The sequence below is a fragment of the Calliopsis andreniformis genome, chromosome 8 (genome assembly GCF_051401765.1).
Source record: "Calliopsis andreniformis isolate RMS-2024a chromosome 8, iyCalAndr_principal, whole genome shotgun sequence".
Lineage (NCBI taxonomy): Eukaryota > Metazoa > Arthropoda > Insecta > Hymenoptera > Andrenidae > Calliopsis > Calliopsis andreniformis.
Window position 1 is genome coordinate 2,664,509 of NC_135069.1, and position 20,626 is coordinate 2,685,134.

Genomic DNA, 20,626 nt, shown 5'->3' on the forward strand with positions numbered 1-20,626 from the left:
CGAGCAGCTAACAGTTTGTGCTTGTACACCTGAAAACTTGCTTGATCACACGTGAAAGACCAACAATCGATAATTATCACGTGTTTTTCGATCGTGCTCAGCGCGCACTTGTCGCGAATTGTGTGCAACAGTAATTTTAATATTCAACACGTATGAGACAAGTGTTTTTAAAAAAGACCAAGGAATGTTGTTGTCTCAGCGTGTTCGCGAAGGTCACCAACGGTTCGTTTGAACGAAGAATTCTGGTTCGCTATTGGGCAATAGTAAAATAATCGACGTGAAGCCCAATTGCAGCGTGAGCACCAATAATTCAGCCAAAAGGAAGTATTATTATCATAATCGTATTAAATACTCCAAGAATCTTCAAGATTCAACAATGTCCGACAGCAGTCCCCCTGAGTCCGTGAATCTGTCTCTAATGGACAATTGCAGCACGCCTGATTCCTCCAAACACTTCAAGACCGATAGACAGCTGGGTCCAACTATAGAGAAACTGATCGACAGGCTGAAGAACTTCCACTTAGAGTCGCCTAAGGTTCCCAGGACACCTAGGCCTACGCCCACGAAGGACTCGTCCTTCAGAGAAAGCTACATGAACTCAATAGACTCTTTCGACGAAGACGACGAAAAATCCACGCCTTCTGGACTCAGAAAATTAAAAGCTGCGCTGGAGTCCCGTTTCAACGTCCACTTCTCCAGCCTAGGTAGGAGGAACAACAGTCCAGTGAATAGGAGACACACTGTTGATAACAGCACCCTGAGGAGGATGCTGGCTTATGAGCACCAGCGCCATCAGCTGGCAGAATTGCAGGTGGACCCTGAAGAGTCGGCGAAAGTCAGTCCCCTTTTTAATCGTTCGTTAAGTAGAACACGCGCTGCCTTGCTGGACAGCTCCTTACAGGCCAACATTGGCTCCCCTCGTGGCGCAGCAGACAGCTCACTGGAGTGCAAGCCGCTCTGCGAGGACGAGGTCGTGTCGCAGCTGGAGAAAAGCCTGCACGAGATCTCTGAGGCTTTCTTCGTGCTCTCGGACAGCAACAGGGAGAGGGCTGAGTGTCAGGGGGCTTGGAAAGCAAAGGATTGTCGGCAGGGGTTGGATGAGAGTAGTGTGCAGTGGGAGATCTTCAGGGAGGTCATAGAGATCAGCTGTGGGGACCTTGTGACACCTCTGCAGAAGGACATGATCTTTGAGAGCTATGTACAGGCGATGGAAATATATTTGAATCAGGATGGTAGGATAGAGGATGTTAAAGTAGATGAGCTTGATAATGATGTTGAAGAGTGTAATAATAATGTTAGCAAGGCGTCTGAGAAAATACTATCGGTGAAGGATAGTGATGATAATTTTAATGAGGAGTTGAATAACTCTAGCTGCAGTCGCATGGTCAATGAAGATGACCACGCATCCCTAGAAAATAATTTAGACGAGGAGGAGATAAACTCAAGAAGTCCTTCTACTGATGGAAGTGAGGTCGAAGATCATTCCACACAGGAGGTGGACAACAGTGAAATGGATCGAGTTTCACCGTCCATTCAGCAAAGCCCTGCTTTGATAAACTATTCTTCCAGCTGTAACTCAAGTTCTAGATCTCTGAATGAGAACGTCAATCTGTTATCTGAAAACAGTGCTGAAGAGCTAGACAAATCCAGCTGTCAATATGACTCCAGTCGAAAAAATTCGAGTGACACGAGCTCCAAAGATACCTCGATAAAGGACTCGTCGAAAGACTCGTGGAAGGATTCGTCGAAGGACTCGTCGAAAAACTCGTCGAAGGACTCGTCGAAAGACTCGTCGAAGGACTCGTCGAAGAATTCGTTGAAAGATTCCTCGAAAAACTCATCGAAGGACTCATCGAAGGACTCGTCGAAGGATTCATCGAAAGATTCATCGAAGGACTCATCGAAGGATTCATCGAAGGATTCATCGAAGGATTCATCGAAGGACTCATCGAAGGACTCATCGAGGGACTTATCGAGGGACTTATCGAGGGACTCATCGAGGGACTCATTGAGAGATTCATCGAAGGGTTCGTCGAAGTACTCGTCGAAGTACTCAACGAGAGACACGTCGAAGGATTCGTCGAACGAGGAGGAAGGGGATGACGACGTCTTCGAGGACGACAACTCCAGCAGCAATTCCTTGCAGTCGTTCTTACAGAAGCTGGCCTCGAAGAAAGTCAACTACTCGCAGAGACGTTCGCTAGAACGATCGCCAGGTTCTTCTACCGACAAAGAGCTAACGAAAGAAGAGCTTGAGAGAAGATCATCGTCGAAGGAGACATCCGCTTCATCAATACGAAAAAGTCGATCTCCGAGTCCCATGCCAGAGTGTATTAAAAAAGAGTGCAGGCTTCCCAGAAAGGCAAATTTGAAGAAACGTATGGAGATACCTGAGAGATGCAAGCCAGGTAATCAATCGGAAATTAAATGAAACCTGAGTTGTGATGAGAGAAGTCGTGAAACTTATTGAAATTCTAAACTCAACATTCCTTTTTCACTATATCTTCTCAAGAAAATTCTCAAAATTTTCTCTTGTAGCCCCTCGAGCTGGTACTTTAATTTCTACTCAGTTTTGTCTTCTCACTCCCATGCAAACAGTAATTTACAACGAATCGTGATAGAGGTTATAAATCATCCTCAAAGAAAGAGAGTTCCGCGACGGGCGTCGGACTTCTGCAGCGTTCCGTAAATGTATGCAAAGCATTAATTGGAGAGATACGGGGAGATGACTCGCGATAACATTGTCGTTGCGCGAGTAGCTCGATCAATATTTACTGGACTCGGTTGATTGCAGCGAATCGTACCGCCAAGTCCATCCGAAATACTCGTACGCATGCTAGGAAATATCGCCTGGAACGAGTTCAAACTTCTGCACGCTCGTAATCTCTGCAAATGTTTGCGGAACATCGGATGGTAGTCGGAGATTGCAGAGTACGCGGTGACTTCGTTATTTCTGGGCTTTATGTTAAATGCTTCCCTCGAATGTGTGCCAGTCTTTGACCGACTTTGGCAAATTGTACAAATTTAATGGACTACTGTATTAAAATTCAAATAATAGAATTTCTCATTTTTAGCCACCCTGTTTAATTAAAATGACCATCTTGTTTAATTTTTTTCAGGTAGAGCTTCAAAATTCATTTCATTTTCCAAGAAGACTTTAATCATTTTTAAAACTTTATTGTCTAAGAATATTTTTTCTAACAAATTTCATTTTTTTCGCAGATGTGCTCTTTCCGCCGTCGCACAAGTTAACAATCGCAGAGGTGTTCGACGCGCGGACGGATCGGCCGCGACCGGAAGTCCTCAAACAGCACTTTATCCTCGAAGGTAGAATCGACGAGGCGGCGGCCCTTCGCATAGTGAACGATGGAGCCGCTCTGCTACGTTCGGAAAAGACCATGATCGATATAGAAGCTCCAGTCACTGGTGAGTCCTTTTCTTCTTCTACAATCTTTACTCTAAAAAGCTTGTAACTAAGATAAATGTCTCAGGACCTGGACACTCAAGATATCAAATGTCCCAGTAAGAGGACAATCTAAAAATGCATATCCTAGTGATAATACCATTTTTATATTTCTTATTTTGTTTTTTTTGTATGGTAGATAAATTAGAATCTACGCTCAAAATTAAATGAAATTAGTCTTAGTGTCCAGGTATAGGCCACGGTCAACTATAGATCGACTAGGACATTTATCTTAAATCCAATTTGCGAGCATGTATCGAGACAATACAGCGAATCAGTGAAACACAGTACTGGTTAACAATCGGTGTATGTCGTCGATATTTTTTATCCCGCGAGGCTGGTCGTTGCAACGAGCACGTTGTCGCTCGAGTGGACGCATTATATCGAGACACCGTTAGAGGGAAAAACGTGGAAAGCTCTTGACACAGTTTCCACGTATAGCCAGGAGAAAGAGCGATTCGTCACCTTCGGTGTGCGTTTACATGAACGGCCGCGCGAAGGCAGAAGGTATCGACACGCTGGCCCGTGTAGCCGTGAACACGAGCGAGCTTGACGGAGGCACGGCTGAGTGGTTCGTTTCGCCTGATCCAATAAAAGGGAACTAGATCGATTCCGCTCGTGTGGACCGGCCTTAAACCCTCGACCAGGTAGAAAAGCGAGGCCTCCAGCGCCGCGACACCCTGCGCAACTTTCTGTGTCTTAACGCGACAACACCTTCCTCCGTATCTATATCTGTCTGTTGATCTTCTTTTATTCCTCAAACATCTCTGTGTCTTCCTTTTTCTTCTCAGCATCCTTCTTAGACTCCTTTTGGCCTGACCCGAGGCTCCTTGTATTTTCTCCATCTGCCCCTTTCAACTTCTCGTTACGCCCTGACCTTTCTTTTTCTTCTTTTTCTTCTTTTTCCCTTCTCACTTCTCTCTTAATTTCCCCTCGCATCCTCGTCGCTTTTTCTGCTCTTCCTGTTCCTCCCTTTCAATGCCTCCCCTTTTGTCTGACGTACTCCAGTTCTGCCTCCACTTCGTCCCTTCTGGCAGCTGTTCAGCGGATCCTTCTCCACCATTTTTCTCGCTGATGCTGTCGGTAATGCACTTGTGCAACTGCGCCGCGAAACACGCGAGGGAAAGTATTTGTAGAGCGTGCTGAGTGTTTTTTAGCGTAGGCCTCTTTTTTTTCGTTTCGTTCAGCGGCTTGTTGCCCGTGTCAATGGATAATGCTGGACTAATTGGGGCGAACGATGGAAAACTGTGTTCTCGAAAGTGTTCCGTCGCTTCGAGAGGGTCTATCCAAGGGAAATACCCACCCCCTCGGTGTTCATGGTTTTCATCACTCGCGCATTTTCTGCCACGCGAGCAGCTGTTCCCACTCGCGCAAATACCACGCGGGAGGATCGCCTGCAACGTAATTTCCAGCAGTCGAATCGCTGACGACGCTGAGTATTGTTCTCGCGAGAGGATTGTTTCCCCTTTCTTGGCAGAAATTCTGGTTTTGTTAGAGCCCCGAGAGAAAGAGGAACGTGCACTTTTCCTGCGTGAAAATTCGCTGAGAGACAGTCGTAAGAGACTAGATTCGTGGGATGGTAGTTAAGGGAAATTTGTGACTTTTCAGAGCTGAAATTTCTGTGATTTGGGACTTTGTGAAACTCAAAATTTGTAGAATTAAAATCCTAGCGCCCAAAAACCTCAAAATCCGAAATGGAAGTAACCCTGTCTGCTCCCAAATTTACTAGCCTCCCACGAATCAGAATTCTTCAGGTTCAGTACCAGCGAAAAACACAATGCAGACGAATATCTCTGATTCAGAAACGAAAGCAAAAGCTCGACGTGCCGACACATTCCCCATCCACCGCGAATCCTCAATTACGCGCATCAATTAGTTCCATCACGGTCGTCTTCACGGTGTCTGTGATTGTTCTCCCTACACAATACACACCAGAACACAATAACTCAAATCGATTCGATTCCGTCCTTCATCCCCGCTTTTCGCGCAACCCTGGGGGTTAGATATCACCCACAACCCTGGCCCTAGTTATTATCGTTCCTCAACAGGGCGACTTTTATCGACTAAAATGAACCCTCTTGTCTTCACCCTGATCTCGAATTTTTTTTTCACCATAGAGTGCTAATCTTCCCCTTCGTTTAATATTATATCAACTTGGATTACTCATGATATACATTTGCAGTAATTCCCAGTGCATCGAAGCTCCATGCACTTTGCGTCACTCGAATTCAATTTCCACGATGAAACTTCCCACCACGGTGCACCGTTAAAGCGATCGGGTTTCCTATGGGGACTCCCAGGAGACTATTTGGAGAAAGTCGACCCGATATCTCGAATCACTCATTCCTGCAGCTGCACTTCCTTCGACCCCGTTTTTCTCGACCGACCTCGCTCCTACCAACTGCATTCACTGTGCCTGTAATTCACCCCATTCCACCGACTTTCACCCTTCCTCCCTTCCTTTGGTCGTGGACCCGCGTTCGACGGCTAGACGCCCCCGCAGAGAGCGTAATTTTTCTCCTCGATGGCGCGTTGTTCGTTTCCTCACACCCTTGCCAGGACACGTGCACTCAAAGGTGCTTTGATAGTCTCGATACATAGACACCTTGATATGGGTTTTGGACTCGCTGACGAATTGGATCACTTAGACCTTATAGGAGATACGAATGAGAGGATAAATTGCTTTGAGTATTAATTTTTCTATTTCTCTTTGAAAGAAATGGGTAGTGGTGTTTCGAAGCATTGGTATTTCCCATCTGCAGAGGGTGAATCAACATTTTGAGTATCAATTTTGCTTTGAGTATTAGTGTTTCTATTTCTCTTTTTTATAAAAAAGCATAATACTCCCCACCTGCAAAGGGGTAATCACCAAAGGGGGTGGTCGAAGCAGCATTAAAATTTTCCAAACGATCTCGTGGAATTGCGAAACGTAACGTTCCATCGCCGACAGTTTTACCGCCGACTCTCTTTATTATCCCATTTCCTTTCTATCATGCAAATTGTTATCCCCTGTGAAGCCAGTCGACCGTGTCGCCCGTAAAGCGGCGCTCGTAAAATTATCCTCAGACCTACGCGCGTCTTTCGAACGTCGGGGAATAAAATTCTTCTTGCTCGCGGGACCGATTTCCCTACTTTTGCTCTTTACACAGTGGCGATCTTCAGAGCGTATCTTGGCGACTGGATCTCTGCTAAGAGTGCTGGAAAATGGGGCACGTTTACGAGAGGGGATACAAAAGCGTTCTGGGGGTGTTCCATTGTGTCACTGTTTGGGGAAATTATGATACGCGTGACGTACAGGCTTTACTTGTAGTCTCGATCCTTTGATAATAATAGGCCGGAGGGTAGTGGAAACGTTTTGGGGAAAATGAGACAGTGGCTTTGAGAAATGATAATGACTGTAGGGAGCTTATATCAAGAAAATATTATAGTAGGTGATAGAAAGATACTGAGGTACTTTTAAGATCGAGGTACTTTTCTGTGAAAGAAACTGCACGACCCAAGACACGTGCTTTCTTGACCCTATCCACTTTGATTCTAGAATGGCTGGCAATAGTCTGACCACTTTTCCAGAGCCTTCCATATTATTTTTCCAATTTCAAGAGGCCTCCGTCTCCCCTTTATTGAGGCGTTATCTTAATGCACTCCCTTGGAAAATTGATACCCCTAAGGCTGCAGACCAGACTGGTAAAAGCCTGGTGGACTGGGTCGAGAACAACAAGGGGTCGTGGCACGGAGCTAAATTATTCAGAAAATTCCCGCGGGATAGCCCAGGAGGAAAGTTTCCGACGTAACTCTCGTCGAACATTAATTGAACCTTGCCGCGTTCGCTGCCACATAAACGCGGCCGTTTAATGCATAACCATCCTGTTTAAGGCGCTTTCGATGATTCCTTCTAACATTTCATAATCCTTATATGTTCTTCCATGAGTGCCTTCTTTATTAACCCTTTAACAGTTCATAAAAGTTATAAGAAATGGTCTGAAAAACATGTAGACACTCGTTTTATGTTCAAGATGAACAGAAATTGATATAAAAGGGTTGAAATAGACTAAACTTTTTCTTCTTTCTTTTTCTTTTTTCGTCGTGCAATATCTAAGAATTGCAAAAAAGGCACAAGTGCCTATGTATTCTGCATATCCATATGAATTTTCTTTTCTTCTTCACTTCCACGTATTCCATGTTCGAATAATGAAGCCAGTAGAGTTCGCCAAACAAGCAGATTCATGAAGGAGCTCTCATCGTAGGCGTCTGTGGGTATTTCATCATGGATGAGAACAGATCCTCTAATGGTATCGCAATTATACCCGCGTAGCTATTACATCGGCGTTCGCGTCGGCTCCAACAGCTGCGGAGTCGTTAATTATCTTATTAGACGGTAACGAGACAAAGTCGTCGACGCTCGGTTGATGTACTCCGCGGCTTCAAGTGTACCATCGTTACAGATACTGCCATGTTACAGCGGAATTACATCCCGTTTTCTCGTGAAAATTATGATATCGATTGTTGAAGCAATTCGTAAGATGAGATTGTGCTCTATTATCATAGGAATTCATATTTTAAAAAATTGAACAATGGTCCTTAAGATTCTAGATAAAAAAGATCAATTGAGATGTAGGAAAAATATTTTTCGAAGACTTAGGTATTTTTCTGTTCAGACATTATTAAAAAGAGTCAATTAAACTACCAATTATTAGGAAACGTAAATATCTAAAGGTTTCAGAAGCCATATAGAATTTATCTTATAGTGTTTCTTGCACCCCGTAATTTTCTCAGAGTCACCTGAGTAAAGAAGTATCAAGATCGTCATGAAAACTGAACCCCTCTGTATAAAATTCCACGTCGCAGGGTATTGCGAGCATAAAATGCAAACTGCATGACCCACGACTCAACTCGTAAATCCACGAATAGGGGTCGATGTAGAGGCCTTGGAAAAGCGCTGTTCGATTATAGCCCTATACCAGAACAGCTTCCGGTTACAGGGAGGGACCATAAGGAAGCCTTAGAGAAGGGTAGGATAGCGCAGGAACGATCCCCCTGTTGGTACTGCTCGGAATACAAATTTCTCTCTTATTGCGATATATGAAACAATGTGCTCGCTTAGACTATCTCTAGAGACGGTGGGAAGCTCAAAGAGAACTCGATATCGGATGGAGGCTGAGGCGAAGGCGAAGCTGTCGGCCAGCCTCAAAGGTTTATCGTTCCTTTTCGCTGTCATTTCAGGGTAATACGCGATACTTGATACCAGGATACGTAGAGCCACGTTTATTGGATTTTTCAAAGAGTTCCCTTCGCTGTGGGATCGATCGACTCTCCTTCCCCCATGGTCAGGCTGAAATTGTTTACCTCTCTTCTTATAGGATGTCCACTAGACTTTTTATTAATCTGAGCGTTAAGCCAGATTGACTCCCTTCTCTTGGTGAATAATTTAATTGTCCTATCAAGATCCACTTAGGATCAGAGCTGAGTGTCAATTCTATAGTTTGTAGTCTAATTATCAGTTCAGTCTGCTACACCTGAATAATTTTAAGTATGGAAATTTCTTTCACAAGGACACTGTTCACACCCAAAACCCTCAGCTCTGAGAACTATTTGATTATTAATCATCAGAACATCAGTTCGTCAGAAAACGCATCCACTGTAACCACAGCCTTAGCCAGTAGAATAGGTCCTGCTGTTGTCTGGCAGAAATTGTTCACAGAGTTCGTTCGAAACACAGTCAGTCCTGGACCCACGCGATTCATCTGGATCACGAGCAAGGAACAATTACGCGAATAGCGACAAGCTCTAATTCCCCGTCACGTCGATGCCCGGATACCTGTTCTCCCCCGGAGGCACCATTAAAGGCCGCCTATCTGCAGATGCAAGCACGCTTCCGAGTGCACTCGGTGTCGTTATTGCGCCGAGTCCGAGATACCGGCGAGAGGAGGAAATTATTTCGTGAGTCGGTAATGGCTCGTGTCCTCCTTCCGTGTCCCGCTCTCCTTAACGGCATCGGGATCTCTAATTAGAGACCAATTCGAAGGATTTTTCTCCTCGAAGGGAACCTTTTCCCCTTGCGTCGGCTGTTTCAAAGGAGGTCGTAGTATTCTGTACTCCCTGTCTTGAGTGCCTTTGTCTTCAGACTTCTCTACTGTAATGATCACTTTGTAATGAATATTCAATTTTTGGAATTTTTCGAGAGCTGAATCCTCTGTCGCTCGAATTTGAAACCCTCTGGGTCCAGAAATTTAGAGCTACAATTTCATTTCTTGAAGTCAAAGTTAGGAAAATTGGAGCTTGTCTTGTGGCCCCGTTAGATATTAATATTTTACTACCGACATCCATGTCAGCAGTATTACTAAATCTTCCAATTTCCCCAAGTTCTGTTACCCTATCGTGTTTCTGCCATAACACAACATAAAATAAGCACGGCTATATAACAGAATCAGCATCCTGAATTTTATTACCGTTTATCTTGGCATCGTTCATTGTTTTGACGTTCCCAAGCACCTTTTGTTCAAAGATTTCAGTATCTCTGGCATAGTTTTTTGTACCACTGCCATGCGAGTCTCCACACCCTGCCAATCTAGTTCCCCCATCAAAGCAATACATGGCCTCTGATCCCTCGAAACAATTATCAGTGTCACATTCCCCTGTACAATCCCAGAAGCGATTCTTCTATTCTCCCTGCGCTCTTCATCTTCATTTTCCCCGCGAAATTCCTCAGCACGCGACTCCTATTTGTCTTGGCTCCCTGTCCCAGGCCCCAGCGTTCTCACAATGCTTTCTTGCTACCCTGGACGATGATTTCGCCGAGGCTCGTTCTGGCAAGGGTGCCCTCGAGGTTGCACAATGGTCTTCAATATTTCATTGTCGCACAGGCTCGCGCAGTGATGCAACAACCGCGAGCTCACCAGAGGAATCGCGCTTGTCTAGCAGAGCGTGGTTTCGTGTAGCACGTGGATCTTCATGAAGACCTACCATAAGTAATCTGGCAGCTATCGACCCATTTCAAAGCCCTGCTAACCAGACCCTGCCGAGATTTTACAGCAGCGTTTATTTAACGTTTCGCTGCGCGTCCAGCCGTAGACACCAGACGTTTCAGACGGAATAATGAGTGACCGATAAAACAAGGATCCAGCGTGCCATTGGCCCGAGGTTTCTGACGCGTTTTACGTTCTGTCGCGCGACTAACTGCTTCGTTCTCCGTCGTTAATGCTTAACGACCACGCCAGTAAAGCATAACTTTGACGAAACTACGAGGGGATAAAAGTAAAACAATTTACATGCTCCACAGCTTATTCAGGGAACCCCTTGCGAATACTTTTGATATTAAGCTACATGGTCATCGATTGGTAATAGCTAAACTACGTACATTTATCCAAATTCATTTTTTCGAACACAGAGAAGTGGAAGCTATATAATATATACAATAGTATATTTAACTTTTAATATTTAAGTACACTGTTGTGTTAATGTAGAGACTGTACAAGTAGATTTTTTAATCGCAGAACGAAAAACACGCGCAATCCGCCCTGTTCGTTAAGTCGATAATCGCGACCACGATCTAAGCGTTTAAAGTTTCCGCGCCATCGGCGTTAACTCGGCCCGATTAGCGCGAATTATCCCGCGAGATAATAAAGTCTAATCCCCTGTCCCCCTATCTGCTCATCCACCAATTAAACGTAAACGATTAAACGATCAGACGGAATCAAAGAGATACAATCGGTGAGGGTCTGGTTTCTCGGTTCGTGACTCGAGGCTGAGTTCCATTCGCCACGTGGCTCGGGTGTGTCCTGAGACTTTGGGCTTTCGTGAAGATCAAGGACGATGCAAGGGGGAGGCTTCCAGCTGGAGGAATTCGTAGATCGATTAGAAAAATTAGTGGATAGGGTGCACTCCCTCCAACCCTCGCTAAAATCATTCCAAATCGCTCGAATTTTGCTCAAACTTGTCTAAACCTTCTCAAATTTGTTAATACAGGTTTCAGATGTCCCCGACTCTGGGCATCGATGGTTAATAAAAGAAGAATCTCGTAGGTCACGTGGAAGTCTCGTGTGTATCGATTTCGGCCGCCTCTTTTATCACGTAGATAGATGTACATAGAGGTCTATATCTCGGAAGTCAGTGTATTGGCAATATGCCACAGACTTTTAGCACGGCTCCCTTCCGTGCCAATCCAATTCGAGAACCCACGCCCCTTATCGCTATTCCCTTTCGATTTTCCGTTCGCGTTTCGATCGGTCGTGTGAACGACCGATGCGCGGCCCGTCTGCACGTTTCATTTCCCCGAGAATATGTTTGCAGGATTTTATTTCCATGCGACGATTCTCTGGCAGAGATGACTCGAGAAAGTAAGGAATCGGGAAGCAGGGATCATGAAATTTTCGACAAGTGTTCAGTGCTCCTGTAATATGGTTTCTCGGTTTATAGACGAGTTTATGGCGAGGAGTAGGTTTTGCTCTAAATAACAACATTGATTTTTGCATTAAATTGTAATATTATCATATTTCCTTCAGCTTTAAGAGGCCATTTGGGTCAGATATGGGTCGCCTCGGCCCTCTAAAAATGAAAAATTATTATTTTTTAGTTATGTCATTGTTGCAGACAGCGTTTCGCTGGTGAACCTCCTCGTAGCACTCCTGCAAATGCCAGCACGCGTGTTGCCGACTATATTGATCGACTCTCTGTTTTTCGGGGCTAAACAGCATCGAGAAACGCGTTGATGGACGCCTCAAAACACGAGCTCAAAGGGATGGCACTGGCAAACACGATTATCGGTGAATTTTCGTTCATTAGTACGGGACCTCGATACTTGTCGCTGGTTGCTGGCGAACCTTGTGTTCTATATTGTCTAAAGAAATAGTAGACACTGCAGAGGAAGCGTAGATCCTCCTCCTTACACGCCTTTTCAACCCTGTTACTGCATATAACTCTACAACAAAGTTCCACTGTTCTAACAGCCCTTGCTATTTCATATGTTACAATTATTGAAATGGATTGCCATGTGACAGAAGTGGAACAGTGTCTCCTTTCATTGTAATCACAAATAGATGGGGATGAAATGGAAATGCAACTTTGGCATTGGATAACATATTCTTCGGATTTTGTCATATTCCAATCTCAGCTTCCCTATTTTCTCTGAGAAAAGTAACGATTGAGCGACTCCTCCCTCGATTGCGCGATAAATCGCGCGATGATCCGTCGAGGACACCCGCGGTCGAACTTCATTTCCTCCCTGTATCCTTATTTACGAGCGTCGCATCTCGGCTTGAGGACACGATAAATCCAGCGCGATGGCGAACTTCTCTCAGACAACTCAACTGCGCCCTAGCTCCAGCCTTGAACTGCACTTCACCCTTAATAAGCAGAGTGCTTGGCTGAACCTGGACCACCATGCTGCATTTGCTACTTCAGGCTCCCTGGTAGGGATCGAACCTTCGCTTTTTGAATACTTGATAAGGGAATCGGATGCTCCTAAGTGTACGCTGTAATTCACTTAAGGGTTTGGTCATTATAGTTATTCGGTTATCCTCGTCAGCTTTAATGGAGATTATCGGTGGAAGGTAGCAGAGGAGTTCTTATTGGTGAGGAAAAGGAATGGAGAGAGTCTCTGATAAATGCATCAGCTATCTGAGACTTGATTGAAAGTTTTCTGAAGTAGTCTAGTAGTCTAGTCAGTCTAAATTGAGCCTTCTTTCGTCGTATAGTGTTTGTCAAGCGCAGGTAGCCTCTCCAATTTTCTAGTTTCTAGGCGATTTATAATGGCAGTTCTTAATCCTGAGATCCATACAAGGATCTTTTGCAATCCCAGGTGTATTCCTATATTTTTCCGCTATTTTAGCCACAGAGTTCTGAGAATAAAAATGCAATAATGTCTCTATTTTTATCTCCACCGTGGAATTATCTGGCTTTAAACGAAACAAAAATGAACTCTCAACCAGAATTAAGACCTCCCACGCCTCCTGACCTCGTAGCTCAAACCAAATCAAAAGTCTATAAGCAAACGCTATATATAGAGGTGCAGGCTTTTCGACACTTTTAATGTCCCCCAGTTTAAGTCAGAGTTCCAGGAGACCTCGATTATTTTAGCCATAAAATACACAATTCATATACCGAAAATTTCATTATTCTTCGTGCTCTCACTTCCCCGAGTTTCCCAAGCCCATTCGAATTGAAATCCCACCCCGCGGAGCCCAGAGAAAGGAACCCTCTTCGCTGGCTCTGTCAAAGAAAATTCAGTGGCATTACGTTTCACGGTGGTCGCTCGTCCCCGCGATTCGCTTTGTTACTCTGTTATTAAATCACGCGTTTCAACTAGCTCTTGCGCGATTCCGTCGACGCGATAGCGAACTAGTCGCACGGAGGGCATTAAGACTAACGATTAAGAATAATTGCCGCGAGCCGCTGTTCCGTAAATGGCGGCCGCGATCATTTCGCTCGATTACCATTAAACTCGTTAGTTTTAATTCCCCTGGCTTGAAGGACGCCTGGCAAGGTTCGGGATCGCGGTTCCAAGACGCCTTTCGTTTCGTTGCGTTGATACCACCCCCGACATTGACATTTCCCCTGGTTTTTCCCCCCAGTGACCTCTGCTATTTAACGTGAAACACTCGTTTTAGAGCTGATATTATCTTTCACACCAGTCACTGTGCGTAGCGAGATTACTGTGGCGTGCTGGCTTCAGTGAGTACCTTGGACATGTTTGGAATAATGAAAAAAGACGTATTAGTATTAGGTGTACCGAGTAACTTGAAGTACTATCAGTAGATTGTGGATCTTTATACACTTAAGGGAAACTTTAATATCCCAAGAAATATAAAATCCATATATGTAAAAATTAAATATTTCTCAGGTCAACTAAATTTATAATTGGTTACCATATCTGTAATTGTATTTATAAAAATAAGAAATTATTCAGATGTTGCATATTGATCTGATAATTACAAAAACCCACAGTCTAACTATCAGACCCATGTGCTACATCTGAATAATTTCGATTATAGAAATTTCTTTCATGAGTACACAGTTCACACCCAAAACCCTCAGCTCTGAGACCTATTCACTTCCTCGCCATGAAAGCCTGAAATCCACGACTCAAGGCAAGGTACCCTATCGATTAAAGCGCCTCAATAATTAGACCAACGAAGTTCCATCGCGGTTGAAGTGTCAGGGCCAATATCTCGCGCTCCCGCGGGGCGGATAAATTCCTTCCGACTGGACGAAGGAGCAGCTGGTAGACCAAGGGAGGTTCTCGTTGCGCGATAATGTATTTCCATGGTGGGGCTGTCGCCCCTTTTTAACCAGCCACGGCCGACAGAGGTGAGGTTTTACGTTGTACGCGGTAACGCGACACGCGAGGGTGCATGTATTCCATCGTTCGTCGAGATACGGGCCTGTGGAGATAAGGTTTCGCGAAGTCGAGTCTCGAAAGAAAGCAGGAACGAAGGAAAGAAAGCCACCGAGCCACTCTTCTCGCCTGTTCTCGCTGGACGTTACGTGCGCTGGAAATTAAAGGCTCCGGTTATCGCGCGAGCCTGGCCCCTCGACCCCTATGCAGATATCCGAGGGCAGAGGGAAATACGGACCGTCTGGGAAAAATTGCCCGGAACAAATAAATATCTCTTAACGAACAAGCCCCCACGGCCCTCTCCGCGCTCGAGTTACCCCGTTTTTGGGTCACTAGGAAGGGGGTAGGTCGCGACGACTGCTGGAGTTCTCGCTGATTCCTGCGACACCAGATTGCTGGAGTTTCTGTATCGTTTGGGTCGATGTGTGATTCACTAAAACGTGTACTAAGAGATCTGGGAAACAGGACTCTTTGAGCATTCATGTTATCGAGGTATTTGATATGTTATCTAGCAATCTGATTTTCTGTATTTTTGTATTTGAAGTATATCTGTACTTGAGAGGCAACTTGAAGTAGTTTATATTATTACATTTCCTCCACTTATAATGTAACTTAAGTAAATTCCTGTTGTTCTAGTAAAGTGAAGAGAAAGGTATATTGAGTGCAATTTGTGTCTGGAATTTTTAAATATTCAGATCTTTCAAGAAAGTGAATCGCAAGGTAGTAAATACATAATTGAAACTTGGAATATTCTAGTGGGTTGAGACAGAGAGGACTTTAGAATATTTTGAAGTCAGCAGAATACAATTTTGACCAATGCACAGTGGTTTTTGTCGTCTTCGTTCTTTGCATTTGCATTTTTCACGACCAGCAATCTAGTCCCCCGTTTCGTTCCACCCCCTCTCTGCAGTTTCATTTTCTGTTTATCAAAAATTGATGCTGTTTCGTCGGGCTGTGCCTCTCGAATGCGATTCACATGTCCTGAGACAAGATATGGAACCCCTGTGTTTCTGGAAGGAGAAGCGAAATGAGATGGGACGAGCTGAGATCGATTTCGTTTTCATTTTCTGGTTTGTGCTTCATTTCGTTTAAATATGAAGAAACCATTGGTAAACTTTCAGAGGTTTCATCTACTTTTATTTATTTATTAATATTATACATCGTCCTCTTCGTATCTAATTTTCTCCAAACTTTGTATTTGATGATTCTTTTAAATGTTTGCTTCCAAAGGCTTCCAAGCTCCTTTTTAAGAAACTGAAACGAGTTCATCGGTGACCTCGCGATCGATAAACGATTAGAGAAACGATGAAGTCGAGTGGCGGCAGGGGGTAAAAGTGAAACGAGAGCCTGCGAGACTGTAAAGTAATTATTTATGGGCGCCGAGGGACGTCTCGTCCACGAAACCATTTGTATTCGTGTCCCGAAGACGTTTCCCAACCCCCTAGAAAACCATCGACCCCAACCCCCGCCGTGAAATCTCAAAAAATAAATCACCCTTCCCAACCTCCTCCCCCGCAACGTAACAGCCGTATAATGATCCATAATAAGAAACGCATTTCGTCCTCGAAGGTTTTTTGATGGCCCTCTGGAATAGACACGAAAGGGTCTTCTTGCCTTGTTTAATAGATTTTATTCAGCGAATCGCACACGATTTTTCTCGTGCAACGTTCCCTTCTCCACCTGCCAAAAAACCCTCGATAATCTCCCCGAAGAAGTTTCCTCCAAGCCAATAGGTGACCCTCGCGTGTTTCACCGATTAATCGAAATTGGCCCTGGCACGTGTGCGACCAAACGATAACACGATATTTCAAGGCTCTGCGATGGTACGAGGGGAGGAAAAAAAGAAATGGGGTTGCTAGTGCCCCGAGGGCCACGTTGATTCGCTAGAAAATGGCAATGTGGTCGTTTCCTACTTTCCACAATGGAAACAGAGTTTTCTTTGATGAAAAATACACAGTTGGGCTGTGGGGAAATCTAGAAGCTGGGAACACCTTTGCCACCGCTTCTGTTGCTCTTTAACCCTCTGTAACAAGCCACTTTCGTGGACAGAATTATCGTTTAAATATTGAAGTACACGTGTACTTCGTGTAATTTGTTTCAGAAGTCGATCAAAGTAACCATGATACTCTTAATCATGATTCATCCACCCCTACTTTGCATTTCTATTTAAAAAAAAATTCGTAGACACAAGAACTCCTGTCTATCAAATTCGAGCCTGAGGATAGTAACAAGGTGTTGATCAGTCAGGCCCAAAGTTGACAGCTTAAAATTGTGGTGTCAAAGGCCACGTAGCTGCGTCCACGTGCACACACGAACAGCTGACGTACGACCTAAGCCCGATCCGACGCGATTTTCAGCCGCTCCTCGTGAATTCTTAACGTCGCACGATCGACGACCCGACGACGCCGCGTTACGTACACTTTCGATCGATCTATTTATATCACAGACAATCGTGCCCTCTCTTTGATGTTCTCTAGCAATGGTCACGCGTTTCTTGGCTATCTTTAGACACCGCTGCCTCGCTACCCCTTGCTAGTCGAGTCACTTGTTAATCCTCGAGCAAGTTTGCCATGGTTCGGGTCTTGGACCACCTGAAGCTCTGAGAGAGACTAGAATTTATGAGAATTCAGTCGCGTCGGTAGTATTTTTTAGAAGATAGTAATATTGGTAAGGAGAGAAACGTGCTTCTAAGGGGAAGGTTACATCGAACCAGTTACATCGAAGCTGTTGCGCAGGGAGATCATCTCATCAGAGGCAGACGATCTCGTAATCTGAGCTAGGCCAGCTGCAGCTTATGCGCCCTGCAAGCTGCAGTTACATCCCCCTAATCTTCTCATTCGCCCAATGTGTATGCATACCCGATTGCATCGCAGAGGAGTCTTCACACGAAATACGAATTCTCCACTTGGTGGAATCTCTGACGTTGATCACTCTTTTTCTACGATAGCTATTTAATATTTTAGATCAGACATTTCAATTCCACCATTTCTAACAATTCAATCCCCTAGATGCAATAAATATTGAAAATACTTCCTTTCTGTCAAACATTGCTAACTTAAAAAGAAAAAAATCATACTAAAACTACTGTATATTATATCTATAAATATCTGCAGTACAAAGGGATTAAATCCATCGCCTTAATTATTCAACTCCATCATCCCTTTTTAACCCTCCCAGTGGTGCCCTTGCTGGAGTGCTTGCCCATTGTCAACGGGTGACAAATGGACAGGCACGTGATTGATAACTCGGATAAAGCCAGAATCACAGGTGCAGCGTCGTCTTCACGTCATCTGCATGCGTGTCGAGCGGCCTTGAATGCGTTTCAGCCTGTGCAGGCCTGTGTTTCGCGCGTACATCCCCTGGAAAATGAGGGTGCACTGGATTAGAACAGGTTCGAACGACACGGTACCGTAATCCAACGTGGATTAACGAGAACGACTTTCCGATGGGGGAGGATCAAAGCGATAACTTTCGTGACGCTCTGTTTCTCTCCTGTCCCCGGAATTATTAATCAATTTCCGTGGCGATCGATGCGACGGTGACACCATCACATGGAGAAGGTTTGATAGTGCTTTGCTCCGCCCTTCGTGAGGGCATCGTTGGGTATGCAGAACAGTTTGCCAGCTCGCGTATGGTGAATCATCTCACCGAGAGATGATCTATCCCTAAGTCGAGGAAATTGGCCCACGTTAACTGGATTTAGGTGTGTACTGTCGGTTCATTTGATTCTGACGCAGGTTGCAAGTGGCTACTAGTGACCGAGGATCATTTTCAGAAGTCTATATCAGGAACTTGGATCAGGATGAAATATTGTGTAACCTGTGTAAAATTAGAGTAGGGTTGCATCATTTGTTCAGTGATTTCAAATTTGCATAAAACACCTTAATCCTACTTAACCCCAAATAATAGTCTCTTGCATTGAGACTCCCTTGAGCCTATATCGATAGACTACAGATCTCCACCTACCACTAAATCCTGCAACCTCCCTAATCTATTCAATTAAAACTACCAGCATAAATTCCACAAAACTCCGCACACCTATTAGCCCCGCTATCAAGCCCTCACGATCAGCTCGTTAGACTAGATTGCACCCAGGGTCACCTCCCAGGTCCATCGTCCACGCTCGCATTTGAGGCTCTCACGGGGACACGTAAGAAGCAGGAGTTATGGCTTGCATCTCGCTCGCGGAGCAAGTTACGCGCGACTTTTATTCCGCGCCCCCGCGGGCGGACAGAGCGCATTTTCCCAGGGACAAATGTTGCTCGTTGCACGGGAACGCGACTCTGGCTGCATTATTACGCGCGGCACTGACGAAGGAGGGAGCCCATATTCCGCCGAGAATAGAATGCACGACGGTGCATCGCAGCCTCGGTTGCATCGCTCTCGTTTAATCCGAAAAAGCAATCCGCGCCGGCTCCCCCGTGCACGGCCAAGCTTTTATGGGCAATTTTAACGAGCACCATAAATCCGGATGATACGCCGTGTCGTTCGAGCTGCCGTAAATTACGCGGCGAATATTTTCGTATCGTGTTATGCGCGGGGCGCGCTGTTTCCTGGGGATTTGCAAGTGTAGGTACATTCCTTTTGTTTTCTGCTAGTGATCTTTTGCTTCCACAGGCGTTTTTCAAGGTATGACTGACACAATAGAGATTTACATGGTACGAAATTATTTAGCATAAATATTAGCGAAATCAGTAGAATAAATACGAGTCAGAGGACACAGGTCAGACACGAAGAAATGAGTAGAATAAGTCTTTAATCAGACACACAGAAATACGTGGAATATGCTCGTAGCTAGACACAGAAAAATAAGTAGAATATAAAATCCTTAGTCAAACACAGGAATCAGTAGAATATGCCTTTAGTCAGACACAGAGAAATATGTATTCTTCAACTCTTCAGTTCAATTAAGTTTCAGGTCAATGTAACTCTAGAAATGTCCAAAGGTTAAAACTCAACCCCAAGAATTTTCTCGGCCTCCTCACCCCCTCGACTCACCCCAAAAGTAAGGTCAGACCAACTCAGCAGTGGTAGTCCACTCGAAACGTATCTCCCCCATCGATGACTTCACAGTTCGTCCCCTGCTTTCTTCCAGCTTACGTACTTTAATTTCCCCCGTGTTCCGGCTATCGTGTCGCCGCAGCAGCACGCAGTTGACCCCTTCGTCCCGTCCGCAGCGACTCTCCTCGTCGCTGGGGAAGTCAGTTTTCACGACTTCCGCCAGAACCAACGCCAACACGACGCTCCGCCGTGACTCTACCAGGAACTCCTTTTATCGGGGATCTCTTCTTCGCTCGCCAGGCGATAACTGTTACCGATATCAGCGGCGAGTTCGTTTTTTTTCTTATCTAACAGCGGTATCGAGATTCTGCTGGAAATATTCGCGGGGTATTCACGAACTTTCGAAAAAGTTCCGTGTTCTTTCTGATATCTTTAGCGTTTAAGCGAAATAAAGCTCGGGTGGAGTTCTTCGGCATAGTATTCTCTTGTTATAAAGTCTGCGCTATTCTTCCTGTTTCTCAGGACCATCTCCTTTCTTCTCACGTTCCTCTTTCAGGAACTCGCTTATGCTGGGGTAGTCTATAATAAGTGCAAGGTTTAATATAAGAAGATTGCGTGAAGTAGGAAATATCCGGGATCAATAATTCATCTCTGTTTTAGTAGGGGTTGGAAGCGAAGGAAATTGAGAAAACAATTCAAGGCAGTACTACAAACACTACTCGCGTACTCAGAGTACATCTTCCTCAGAATCTATGTAATCAGTTCTACTAAAGTACCAAGAACCATCCAAATTCCCAAACAAGAGAGTATTGTCCTCAAATTCTCGTAGCATT

The 20,626-nt window shown here is 44.7% G+C and overlaps 1 protein-coding gene across 3 annotated transcripts in view; it reads left to right on the forward strand.

Annotated features, from left to right (window-relative positions):
• LOC143182170 (serine/threonine-protein phosphatase 2B catalytic subunit 2) overlaps positions 1-20,626 on the forward strand; it is a 113,782-nt gene that overhangs the window by 40,560 nt on the left and 52,596 nt on the right. For all 3 annotated transcript variants that reach the window (XM_076383013.1, XM_076383012.1, XM_076383014.1), the window contains exon 2: positions 3,223-3,426. In XM_076383013.1, the coding sequence (XP_076239128.1) occupies positions 3,223-3,426 (204 nt within the window). The remainder of the gene's footprint in view (positions 1-3,222; positions 3,427-20,626) is intronic.